The following is a 14154-nucleotide window of genomic DNA, read 5'->3' on the forward strand; positions in this document are numbered from 1 at the left end:
CCCCCATCACGTAATGGAACGCTCCTGACATACCCTGTCTCTCGATACAACACAGTCTTGTCTCATACACTTAGGGGACAAAAGACACTTGAAGCATCACCACATTCCTTCACGTGTCAAAAACCTGTCTTAAAGAGCAGTTTGAGCAAAGACAAAAGTGCAAAAAGATAAAAGAACCATAAGGCCCAGTGCAATTGCTCTCTCTGAACTGCAGAGACGTGGATTTGATGGATGGACCACTCAGTGGATAAGGAATTGGCTGGATGGTTGCACTCAAAGAGTTGCGGTCAACAGCTCAATGTCCAAGTGGAGACCAGTGACGAGTGGCTCCTCAGGGGTCAGTAGCGGGACCGGCGTTGTTTAACATCTTTGTCGGCGACATGGACAGTGGGATGGAGAGCACCCTCAGCAAGTTTACCAATGACACCAAGCTGTGTGGTGTGGTCCACACGCTGGAGGGAAGGGATGCCATCCAGAGGGACGTTGACAGGCCTGAGAGGTGGGCCCGTGCAAACAAGGCCAAGTGCAACGTCCTGCACCTGGGTCGGGGCAATCCCAAGCACAAATACAGGCTGGGCGGAGAACAGATCGAGGGCAGCCCTGAGGAGAAGGACTTGGGGGTGCTGGTCGACAAGAAGCTCAACATGACCCAGCAATGTGCGCTGGCAGCCCAGAAAGCCAACTGTATCCTGGGCTGCATCACCAGCAGCGTGACCAGCAGGTCGAGCGAGGGGAGTCTCCCCCTCTACTCTGCTCTGGTGAGACCCCCCCTGCAGTACTGCCTTCAGCTCTGGGGCCCCCAACACAAGAAGGACACGGACCTGTTGGAGCGAGTCCAGAGGAGGCCACGAAGATGATCCGAGGGCTGGAGCACCTCTCCTGTGAAGACAGGCTGAGAGAGCTGGGGTTGTTCAGCCTGGAGAAGAGAAGGCTCCAGGGAGACCTTAGAGCAGCCTTCCAGTACCTAAAGGGGCCTACAAGAAAGCTGGGGAGGGACTTTTTACAAGGGCATGGAGTGACAGGACAAGGGGCAATGGCTTTAAATCAGAAGAGGGAAGATTTAGATCAGAAATTCTTCACCGTGAGGGTGGTGAGGCACTGGCACAGGTTGCCCAGAGAAGCTGTGGATGCCCCATCCCTGGCAGTGTTCAAGGCCAGGCTGGATGGGGCTTTGAGCAACCTGGGGTGGTGGAAGGTGTCCCTGCTCATGGCAGGGGGTTGGAACTAGGTGAGTTTTAAGGTCCCTTCCAACCAAACCATTCTGATTCTGTGATGATTCCATGACTAATTACTTTCTTGCAGCAATTGACAAGGGTTTTACTTCTAGAGGATTTGCACTTCTGTACAATGCCACACACAGCTAACTCATCACCTATAGCTGTGGCACTCGGGCGTTACAGTAATTCAGAGTGTTTGAAGTGAGACAGCACGGCGCAGCAGAGCTGCATGCTCTCTCTTCAGGGAGGTTACAAGACTGTGAGGACTGACTGCACGCAGCTGTGTGCCTACTGCCCAGGTGTTGCATTCCCACCTCAGTTATTCCTTATCAGTAGCATCTGCTGGACCACTATATATGACCAAAAGGAGCTGACATGATTTTCCATCATGTTCCAAGCTATGCATCACTTGATTCCTTATATTTACATGAACATTAGACAACAGATTCACACAGACATTTGTTAACATCCACACTTTGTTGAGTACATCCCAAAATGAATTTTAAATGAAATATTGAAATGAGTACTGCAAATTGTGTTTTTTCTCAGAAAGCCAAGTTTACACCAGAATTCTTCTTTAATAAGAGCTCTCCATTTAAACGGATACATTTCTTCAGTACCCATAAATGAACATATTCTCCTTTTGGATAGTATTATGCTTTAAATTAGTGTTGCATAAATACCGTTACCTTTTTTGGTGAAAAACTCCTTGGAATATTTCCCCAACATAGCGTATTTTCGAGGGATTTTTCCCAGCAGTTCAATGATCAATGCTATGTGGTCTGCATTGGAGAACATTGCCAGCAAAACAGAAACATACAACAGTTTAATCAGTACGTTGCATGCACACACTAACACCGGCCCGGTACAGACAGAAATAGATTGATCCTGGTAAAAAAGACAAGTGCACACTGCTCAGTGAGTGGCTAACTTGGAAAGATGCTTTCAGCAAAACTTCCTTCTCAAAACAACATTTGAGTATCAGCTGCTACAAACCAGCTTTGCTATATAATTTAAAATGTACCAATAGTTATTTTCCAGAACGTTTAGCTAAAAAAAAAAAAAAAAAAAAAATTTCGTCACAGATTCCTGTGTATTTTGTTTTTCAAAAAGAAATTTTTGTTGTGTGATTTCAGGAAATGCTCCTCAGTGGGACATGCTACAACCAGCAACAGCAATTCCACTTCTGTCTGCATCACGGCACCTTTCAAAAAGAAGAGGTACTACCTCTGCGATTGAAGAATTCCCGAGAATATTTTCCAGATAGAGCAAAGTGCCTTGGGATATTGCCTAGCAGCTCTATGATGTGTGCTATGTGGTCTATGAGGGAGAGAAAAAAAGGATACGGGAGTGGAAGGGGCAGGGAAAGGATGGGATAAAAAAGAAGAGGAAAGAAACTGGAATTAGTAAAAAATCAGAAATAGTTTCAAATCAACAATGTTTGCAGCAAATCCATGCAGAGGTTTCCAGGATCAGCAGAGCTCTGGCATCATTAGTAGCATTTAGGAACAATGAATGATGCCCACATTACCACTGCAAAGAGCATTTACAAGCAAACAAGCATGGAAATGGACAGGTATACAGATGGAAGCAGGAGTTAATTCCGATTTAAAAAAATTAGTAATTGGCCAATTCAAATAAAAATACACAATTTAAACATTATTCCAGTGTCAATCTTATAAAAAGAAAATACTATAAAGTTCAAATTTGTCATTTCTTTTCCAAACTAAAATGTTGTTATTCTCAATCAGGTTTCCACACATATGCAATCTTACAAGAAGGGCAGTTTAATTCCTTCAGGCAGTTGTTGAGTATCTGCAGAAGGGAGTTTTTGCCCACCCATTGCTAGTGATGGAACTTAAAACTAAAAAGAAAAAAATCATATTTATATTCTGAAAACAATGTATATGAACAGTTCACTCAAATACAAAAATTAACCCCACTGTAAGCTCACTGGAAATTTAAGAAGAGGAATGTGAAAATATACAGAAACACATATAATATCTCAGAAGATTCATACCTTCATCCCTGGAATAGTCTTCACCAGAGTGTGGTTCAAACAAATAATCTCCAGTTGCTAGCTCAAAAGCCTATAACGTAACAGACATATTTATGGGTATTTCAGAAATCATGTTTTTAATCTTCAGATGTCAGCAAAATATCACAACTATTCCCCGAGAGGGAATTTACATTCAAAGCTCAAGGCCTACAATTGGATCTGAGACTGAGGAGAGGCCACTTACCTGGGGACCATCATTCCTGCAGTGCAACGACAGCATGAACCCAGGCTCTGGAGAGAGCCCCACGTTCAACCCCAAGCACACCCCATCAGTCCAAGAGGCTGGAGGTTTGGCAACAGACAGCATGCCCAAACCCCAGGCGTTTCTGCCTACTCAATCAGGATGAATGAAGGAGATGGACAAAGAGTGTGGAACTGCAGTCCCCTCCCAGCAAGCCCTGGGGCTGCATCGGCTGACCAGGGAGTATTTCGGTCGTGTTGCGACATTCAGCACTGGCCTCGGTGGCGGGAGGCAGCAAACAGCATCCAGCTGCGGAGGAAGCAATTCTGAACAGATCGGCTGCACCGGGGTGTGAAGGGGGCATCAGTGTGAGCCAATGTTAAACATACCTTTACATACTAATCATGTTAAATATGTGTAAGTTAATGAAGCTGAGAGAGAGGTATTTCTAAACATATAATAAAGAGCTACACTTGTATCTGAAGGCTAATTATGTGCCAGATTGCATGTTGGAGACTGAAATAAAAAAGTCTGAATCAGAAATAAAATCCATTTATAACTATAATTAATCACTTGAAATTAGCAAACAGGGTAAATTTCCTTGACGACTCTAAATCTAGAACAGTTTTTAAAAAGGTATTTTTGTTGAATCAGAAGTCATCAAAGTAAATACTGCAATCATGGGGTACAATACTGAGACTGACATTGATGAGAGAACATGATAACTAACTCCTTCAGGCCATCACAATGCTTGGGTGGGATGCTAACCCTATGTTAGGTCAGGACAAAAGTGAGTTTCTCTTTATGGGTGTAATGCACATTAAAAGCCACAAAGTGTTGAAATGAGAGCCCATACTTGTATAAAAACACAGATTTTATCTAGCCTAATTGTTAAACTATTCTCTTTCTGCTCTGGATCACCAATTACCCAAGCAGCCACAGGAATCTAATTCTTTACAGATGGTTTAAACATCAAACTATTTTCATCTCCAAGACCACAGAAAACATCTGATCCAGAAAATCATTCCAAAAATCAGGCAGAACTTCCTGGCACAGTTGTAGGATGGGATTTCACTCTGTTAGAACATTCACTACAAAATGTTTGTCTCCTGAAAATACTCACTTTTGTGTTCCAATTCATAATCTGGAGTTGTTAAATCACCTGTAAATTTAGCCTGTTTATGGGCACTTGGCTTTTTCAAGCTGTGAACTGCAGTGTCATCCAAGTGGGCTACAGCCAAAACAATTCATTGCAATCACACACAGCAGCCAAGAAAGCAAGAATGCCCCTTGTTGACATTTCTGTTGATCCTATGAATGGCCCTTTTATTTCTAAAGTCACTATCACTAATAAACAGTTATTCGCTTTTTTTCTTATTCTACTCTTAGTTCAAGATTGAGAGTTTTCATTTTACAGCTTCATTTGCTTTTTTTCTTATTCTACTCTTAGCTCAAGATTGAGAGTTTTCATTTTACAGCTTAAAAAAAAACTGCAGGACTTCAAAAATTACCAGGTATTTAAACTGAAGAAATTTTTAGAATATCTAGAAGAGATCATTGATAGAGATCTCTAAGCACAACATGGAGAATATTGTTATTCTCCTGAGATGAGACTGCGAAGCCCCAGGTGTCCCTTCTGTGTCTCATGGGAATATATTCACTGGAAGAGCCAGACCAGCTTTCCTAGGAGAACACATGCTGATGGGGCTGATTTCTGAGGACATGAAGAAACTAATTGCTATTTAACACAGATTCCTGGAGAACAACAGAAATGTAGTTGAATTTAGCCACAAAGGTAGACTCCAAAAGAATACAGCTTCTGTCCCCAAAAAAATGAAGTATTAATAGCTTGATATGTCCACATGGGACTAAAAAGATTAAATTGGAAAAAACTGTAAAAACTGTTCATAGAGAAGCACAGGAAGTAAGCATACCACTGTGATATGATACACTGAATTTTAGATTGGTTTGTATAAGAGCTGCAAGCTCTCATAGATTTGGGATATTTATACCACCCTTTTGCTGAAGAGAAACTAAAGCTTTTCAAAATGATGATGATGATGCTTTTTCCCTTTTTGTATAGCTTTGACTCCATGCTCAGCATGGGCTGGAGCTGCAGCATCTCAGACATTTGATTTCCTGACTCTCCTTAAAGAGCTCTGCACTGAGAACAAAGAAACTTCTGACTCAGATGCACACAGGGACAGCCCGGAGACAGCCCTGCCTTCTGGCTTCTGCACTAAGTACCTGTGACAATACTTCTTAGCACTCATGCAGGACAATGTCTCACAGGTTCATCTGTAGCAACCTGGTAAGAGGTTCCTAGATATTTGTAGGATGGACTGGCTACATAGCGCAAGATAAATGAAATTAATTTGGCCTCATTTAAAAAAGAATAAATCCTTGACCTAGGTTTTTACCATAAAGTAAAAGAATCAGCGTTAAAAATGCACTAATAGGCACGTAAATAGCCACTACAAGGACAACGACACCTCCGATTGTATCAGAGTTCTGCTCTTTAAGCTGATGTCCAAAGCTGTGGTGCACCAGAAAGCATGTGCAGTCCCGTTACTGAGTCAGTGGCACTGAAAGAAGAGCTCTCTGCTGCTGGTACTCACAACTACAGTTCTGGCAGTGCACTGCTGCTTTGGACTTCCTCAGCACTTTTCAGTACTTACTGACACTTTGCACCCACCCGTAGGTACATAAAACCACCCAGTCTCCAATTGGTAAGTCACTGACACTCGGTGATAAAAATCCCTCAGTGGAAAGTGACTTCCCCTCTGCTCAGCACTCACATCTGCATCTGCAGACCTGTGACCAGTTTGGGACCACCATTATGAGAGAAATCCTGCCAAACTGGAGAAAGACCAGAAAGGACCTCTAAGATGTTAGAGGGCTGAGCAGGAGAGGCTGCTGGGGCTGTATTTGTTCAGGTTGGAGAAGGGGAGAAGAAGGGGGGATTTAATTGCTGCACTCCACTGCCTGAAAGGCAGTAAGAGAGAAGACCAAGATACACTCTTCTCAGCGAAAGGACAACAGAGAACAGACATGAGCAGCAAGATGGGAAATTCCAACCAGACACGAGGAAAAAAATTCTTCAGCGAGATTGGCTGAGCACTGGGACAGGCTGCTCAGAAAGGCTGTGGAAATGTCATCCCAACAGATATGCAAACCTCAACTAGATGAGGCTCTGAGTAATCTCATCTAACCTTGACGTTAACCCTGGTTCAAGCAGGGGGTAGACTACTAGACATCTCTTTCAACCTAAATTTGGCTATTATTTCTATGATGCTACAAATACAGATTAACCGTATTTACTTTCCTTTTGAAAGTATTCATTTATAAAAACCAGTTTCTTTACAGAAACTCCAACTTTGAAATATCATGATCTTTTTTACTTAATGTTGACATTTACCTCATAGAAATCAGCATTTCAGTTATGATATGGAGATAACAAATGAGATATAGCACACTCAACATATGGCACAAAAGCCCAAGGCAATTATCCATCCTTACTGACTGTACCGGCAATTGCTACTTATCACTTTCCTAAGGTTATCGCAGAAAAACAGTCTAGACTGCTTTTCTCCATCTGCAGATGGAGAACCTTTCATATAAATGGTCACACTGCTGCTTTTATGGGCTCTGGAGAGGCTATGATTCCTTTCCTGCCATGTGACTGTATATAAATCTAGCACAATACTAAACTGTTGGCATCACTACCGTATATTATGGATCCATGTCTAATCACACAATTGGAAATAGCTACATCTTCACTGTGCGACAGCTGTGTACTCAATCTGGTGACTGAAAATGTATGCATGCCTAGGGAAAGCTGTCTGGGAGAGGACTGGAAGAACAATTCACTTGGACTGCATCAGCCTCCCTGAATTCCTCTTATGAAGCCCCAGCTGAAAAAGGACAACAAGCTATAGCCCTGAATTATTACTGAATTAATGAAGAGCTATAGGCCTGAATTATTATAGCTGAAATGAAGAGCTGTGAATGAGAAGATTGTAACTGCTTTAAAAAAAGGCTTAATTTTAAGAACGCTGTTCCAGGTAAGTGGAAGCATGGAAAGAAGAGCAAAGAGCTTTTTGAGATATGCACACCAGCTGACAGTTTGTTCTCCCATGGACATCTCCTTCTGAAGAACCAGGCAATGGAAACAACATAAAAGGCATTTTGCATGGTTAGTGCTTGGTAAGAAAGTCCAGATATACAAAACACAGACATGCATGGGATGCTTGAAAAGGAAACAGGTTTCTATTATTTGCTGTACTCCAATCTCAGAATCATGCACATGCTGAGTGGTGGCTTCAGAAAGTCAGTTTCTCTGGAAAATCATTTTCTTTTGAATGTTTCAGGTTGTCCACCCACCACCTTCAAAAAGGGTGTACAGTGATTAATAACAGCATTTTGTACTGTATCTGCCTACTGAAAAATATGTGCATAGTGACTTGAAGTTTTTCTCTTCTCTCAACCAGATTTTTGATTTTCCATTTTTCCTCAAAATACTGCTTCTGTGCAGACTGAGGCTTGTCATCACACCTTTGGTACGTGCCACTCGCATATACTAGCATGATGATACTCATGATCCCATGGAGACATGATCATTTTTTCCCCGCTTACAACACAGGAAGAGTAGTTAAGGACAGTTACCTCTCCACCCCACATCAGAGGACATCAGGCAAAGAAGTAAATTGGAGGCTGAACTACAAGCACTTACATGTAGGTTTAATTTTAACATCACCAAGTTACTATATTCTGCTCATTCTTCATTCTGTCCCTCCAGGTTCTCTCACATGAACAGAAATGCTCATAATAAAAAGTGCCACTGTAAGCTTGCTTGTTTGCCTTGTAGTATCTCCCTCATTTGAAAGCCGTTTGCTTGCTCCCTTTACCTCTCACCCCAGCAGTATTTCATCATTTATATTCTCTTTGGGTAGATAAACACCAAGTACAATTTTCTCCTTCTCTGACTTCCTGCCGATCTACAGCTATGATCTATTTGCTAGTTCTCATTATAAAAAGAAGATATTTCAGGAATCACAACTCACCACAAAAGCCACCTCAGAAAAGTGTTAAAAACATAGTCTTGTTCATGTCCTAGCTTGTGACACAGTCATCTCCCCCCTGCAGCTCCAACAAGACTGTACATAACGAACAACAAGTCACATAATGAGAATCATCATTTCAGGTGCTTTTCCCGTCTCCAAACCAAAGAGCATAAACAAGGAAAAGCAGTGGAATCATGACGCTTCCAGGAGCAATACAAAGGGATGCCCTCTGCCAGTACTAACTCCCATATCTTGCCAGGATTTCTTGGCAGCAGCAGAGTACTGCGTTCCATGGTTTTTGAGATTTAGGAAATGCTAAATCATGCAGTGCCTGTTCAGTTTCTGCTCCACAGAAGGCAACCCTCTCAATACTGCAATGTGGAAATTCAGCCTGATAGAATTAAATGATCAAGGGTGGTTTCAATCCTGTCAATAGCACTGCTGACTCCAAATCTGTTCCTTTTGCTGGGTGAAAACGAGAGATGCACCTCCCTCTTGGCAGAATTAAAATAGGGTTTAGTACGGCAAGGGAACATAGAATTTTCTAGAATTTAATAAATGTGAAGAGAGATTCCCAGTGTCTAGCTTTCCATGAGAGCAGCTGAGTATCCCACTTAAATAGGTCACATCGTTAAAAGAATGGCCACTGTGCAATTTCCTTAGCAAAACTTATAAATGTCCAGCAAATTACAGCAACAATCACTCAGACCTGTCACCAAAATCTGGGAAAAAAATTTAAGTTACACTTTCTTGCATACTTTGCTGAGCACAGAACAAGTGAACAACTCTGTCATAGTCTGGAAAGCCCACTGGCATTTAACTTCTTTCATTAGCTTCACAGCACATCATGCGTGCACTGATTATAACCCTTCAAAGATATGCATCATCCTCTTTTTTCCTTGCCTTTTTTTTTTCTTTTTCTTAAAGACTTTGAGACTCAGATCACCTGAGCAGAGAACTGGTACTGGCCCAAGGACACTCGCTCTCGTCCTTTAAATCTGATTTGAAGAGGTTTGGGCCACGCTGAAATACCTAAAATTAGAAGACTCAGCTCACAGGCTGCTTGCTGGCTTACAATGCTACGTACTCACTGACATAACACCAAAAGAAACAGAACTGTCAGGTTATTAGCACTGAGTTATTTCTCCCTCTTTTGCTATTTGGGTAGAGTCCTCACATGGCTCTGTTTATGTATATGTCCAGCACAAGTAATCCTGATCAGAATCTCCGGCTACTCCCATACTAAAGACAATACGAATAAAACAGGACTATTCTTTCCTGAGAGCGGCACCACGGAGTTGATGGCTACAGGAAGCCAACCCATACTAGCAGAGCCCCAGGTGAGGAGCGCACTCCACAGAGACACAACATGCCATGTCCTAAATACCAGGGAGGTATTCTGGAAGTTGCTGTGCACCCATGAACACAGATGCTTTACATGCTCAGGGCACCATTATCAGAGGCTTTTGTTTAAAAACATCATCATCTCTATCCTCACTACTAAAGACTAAGTGAATTGATGAGCAAATGGTATGATGAAAAAAGACAGTCTGCTACTGTTGTGATAAAACACAATCTTTGTGCTTGACTTAACACTTTATGCCATAAATACAAGCCAATATAAGAACGGCTAGCCCTGCTACTCTCACAGTCAATGCTATTCCCAGTGAGCATGATCATTTCATTAGCAAGCATAAGGCAGTGAAAAACCTTAGGCTCAAATGGAGATCCATAAAACACAAGACCAAGTTAAGATCCCAGGTGAATCCTGGTTCCAAGTATTCCAAGTGGTCCTTCACAAAATCCAGGAGACATGAAAAGACTGATGCGTTTTACGTACACATAAACCTCTGACATGGAAACCCTATGGACCCTAAACTAATTAAAAGAAAGGCTTGCTTTTATCGTATTTTTTTAATGGAGGTATCATCTAGAATATCTGACACAGTAGTGGATATATAACACATGGAGAATCTCTTCTATTTTGCAAGCTAAGTAGTCTTCATGTGTGCTGTTTACTACTAAGCAGAGTGTTCTGGACTACCTGTGAGCAACTTAAGAGAATCTGGCAGCCATGTTATAAAACTTGGTAATGGAGAACCTGATCATGACTTTGAAGCAGCAGGTCTCTGTCAGCAAGAGCTACACAGATGCAGGAGTGAAGAGCACACCTGGATCAGTCTCTGTGAGAATACTGGTCAGAAATCTCTGATTTGAAGGTTGTGGGTACACACAAATCTACAAGATGTATTTGCACACAATTCCATCCAAATGAGGTAAAAATATTTTGAACTCTCTTTCAGTGCAGGTTCAGAGAACTAGCTCAGCAATTCGGTTGTGAGCGAGGGTTTTAAAAGTGTAACGTCTCATCTTTGCTTTGATACTACCTTACTATACTTTGCATTCACATTAATTCACATCATTCATATTAGGCACACACTTTTGCAATATGTGCGTATCATTCAGTAGAGAAACTGAGACAAGAAAGCTCATCCAAAGTCAAAATCATGATCAAGATGAAGGACATAATCTGTAATGATGTAACGCGGCTCACCCTGCAAAGCCACATGGCACCTTGCCTACTCGTTCACAAAGGCAGTATTTCTGACAGGTGGATATGATCAGAGCAATTACTTACCTAATCTAAACACAACCTCAAATTTAGGTCACTTAATAACATATAGCTACCTCTTAATTGACAAACTTTTTTTTTTTAATTTACAAAAGGAAGAAATGAGAAATGCCATATGCAATCAATAGAGAGTCAGCTGGTAGGACACCAGTTCATGTGTGCTTGGTACCGTCACACTGGGCAAAGTATAGAAGGATGGAAACTTGCCAAGAAAAAAGTCATGGCAATACTGCTGGACCACTCATTTCACATAGTACTGCTTCCAAAAATGTCCTCAATGACTTTGGACTTGTACAAGCAAAGCAACACAGCAAAGAAGTCTCCTTGCTCTCCTTTGAGTGTCTTGGACAACATGGCTAACAGGGTACCTGGGCTGTATTTTGGCTGAAGATAAACAACACCTCCAGCTCCTGCTCCAGCAGACAAACCTTTTGAAAACACATCTAATAGTAAACATTACCGAATAAAGTGAATTAAATATGAAACAAGAGCAAGGTAACCTAGAAGGGCATTTTCTGAACCACATCGAGGTACCACCAGAAATCCAAACTTCAGAAAGCAAGTGGGACTACAATGGCATTAAAACACTTTGGTGCTTCACAGATCTCCACTGCTTTTGAGACTGGAGAGAATCAAGTAATAATTTCCAAAGACAGCCTAAATAAATTAATTGGGAGTTTGCAGTTCCGTATCAGGAATGTTTCCCTGGCCATTAATCTCTGTTACAAGTCCTCTGTAGAAAGAGGCATTAAGGTCTTCAAGTCTTCAACCTACCTCAGAGCTGTTTTCCATCTCATACAAGATCAGTACTCACAGTGCTCTGACCCATATGCTTTACTATCTTTAAAGCTTACATAACAAAAAAGCAGAAGTTTAATTTTCTCATTAAAATACTGACATTTCATAAATAATTGTGAAACTGAATTGAGATACCCCTAGCAGCAGAAATGCTTTAGGCTTTTTTTTTTTTTTCCCCTTCCTGAGTTTGAGAAAGGACTCGCAGAAAGCAGTAATGCTTATATAACATGGAAAAGAATTAAAGCACAAGGGGCTGGATAACCCCAAGTATTGTAAGAATATTATACTCCCTAGGTATGATGTTGCTATTAAGCACGCCACTTTCTTTAAACACAATCCTAGATAGACTTCAGCCTTTTTTTAATGTGGTTTTATTTACAAGATCGTATATAAAATTAGCAGGGAGTAGGTACAACCTTAAAGAAAGATGAATGTAGGGTATTGAATATCATAAAAAGGTATCCAGTTCAACCAAGGTTTACAAAATATCAGGTAAAAGGAACAATAAGAATTCTCTATAATAATTTTGTAGTTAGTTAAGAGAAAAATCATTCAAAGAATTAAGGATCAAAACTATGGAATATTTTCTATGCTTTCTTTTCAATGTAATAGAAAAATTCTACATTTTGCCCCCAAATGGAAGAGTAAATTTGGAAATGGATGTTCTTTTCTGTGTACTAAAGCAAAAGCTAGCGTTAAACTCCACAGAAAACATACTTGCAATTTTACTTATGGGTTAGTTACTTCCAACACATGGCTTGCTGAGCTTATAATATCTGTAGGATTTTGTTCCTTTCAATCCTCCTCCTCTCCCCCTGAGCTCTGCAATTCTGCTCATCACCCACGCCTGCAAACTGTGTCTAGTATTTGAGTCTTCTCCTCCTCCTCACACACTTACTCTTTTCAGACATGTATTTGTAAAATATAAAGATTTGAATAAGATTTCACTTTTAAAATAGACAAAGATATTTCTAAATGTATTTCCAAAACTGCCTTTAATAAGATGCCTGTAGCTTATTTGTCCTCAAAGAGACATTACAAACAGAGTAAGTGTTGAATAATTTTTTACTTTTTCTATTTTTTAAAGACTTCTGGAAATCTATAATTTCAGTTTTAAAACTAATTCTACAGAATGTTACCACATATTTTACTAATAAACTAAATTCCTTCTCTTCCAACTAAAGCTGTGATTTGCAAGCCTGATCTGATGAATGTTTTCACTACACTTGGCAATAAATTGAAGTATTTCACTGTTTTGCTAACTTCATGCAAGAAAAAGGAATGGAAACATAGCAAACAGTTGCATAGATTCTAAGACAGGAAGGAAACATGCAGTTTTACTATTTCAGTTAGACTGTGTCATTTAAAATATAGATGTATTTCCCTCCAAACTTGCATGGTTTTGACTGCAAATGTAAAATGCACCAAATGAAAATTAGAAGCATTCTCCAAAATACTTCCCTTTAAGAATGCCTGAGAAATTGAAATAAAGGGGAAAAATCATCAGTAGCGATCTGATACGCCATAATTTATGATAATGTATTTGTGTCAAAATGTCAGAACCATCTTCATCAGGTTTCCTCACTAAATAAACAGCTGGTTTTAGGAGTTTTATTCTTGTAAAATACACATTGTATTGTTCTTACCATACATGCTGTACTCCAGATATCAGCAGGTGTACTGTAACCTGCTCCTATTAAAACCTCTATGGATCTATATTGTCTTGTCTGGATGTCTTCTGTGAAGTGTTTATGCTAAAACAGAAAGAACCACATTAATGGAAAAAATGAACAATAAAAAGGCCTGTTCTAAATAGTGAAAGGCAAACAGTTAAAGTGATGTAGTTGTACTTACCACCCAGCAGGCATTCCCCAGGTCAGCAATTTTAACTCTAATTTTATCTGCATTTCTTGGGTCCAGCGGATTCACCAGTAAGTCAGCAGCACGAGTTTTTGCTAACACAAGCAAAATGCAGAATAGTTAGTATTTTGAGCATACTATTCATTATCTCAAAGCAGTTTTGCCTTGACACCTTATTCAGTTTTGCAATAAATTGAAGACAGCAAAATAATTTGCTGAATGTCACAAGAAATTAAAGCAACATAAATAGGATTTCTTACCTTGATTTCTAAATATCCTTACACATTTCAAATGCAATTTTTTTGCGTTCTTTAACTGCCAAATGACTATTATTAGAATATCCA

General features: G+C 40.4%; 1 protein-coding gene across 1 annotated transcript in view; it reads right to left on the reverse strand.

Moving 5' to 3' along the window:
- LOC104168462 (SRSF protein kinase 2-like) overlaps nucleotides 1–13905 on the reverse strand; it is a gene marked incomplete at its 5' end in the record, with an annotated part of 21026 nt that extends 7121 nt beyond the window's left edge. The window contains 4 exons of the mRNA XM_009709057.1: nucleotides 1907–1999; nucleotides 3238–3307; nucleotides 13597–13704; nucleotides 13805–13905. Of these exons, the coding sequence (XP_009707359.1) occupies nucleotides 1907–1999; nucleotides 3238–3307; nucleotides 13597–13704; nucleotides 13805–13905 (372 nt within the window). The remainder of the gene's footprint in view (nucleotides 1–1906; nucleotides 2000–3237; nucleotides 3308–13596; nucleotides 13705–13804) is intronic.
- Nucleotides 13906–14154: the final 249 nt, after the last annotated feature.

This window comes from Cariama cristata, unplaced genomic scaffold (assembly GCF_000690535.1).
Source record: "Cariama cristata isolate BGI_N322 unplaced genomic scaffold, ASM69053v1 scaffold1060, whole genome shotgun sequence".
Taxonomy (NCBI): domain Eukaryota; kingdom Metazoa; phylum Chordata; class Aves; order Cariamiformes; family Cariamidae; genus Cariama; species Cariama cristata.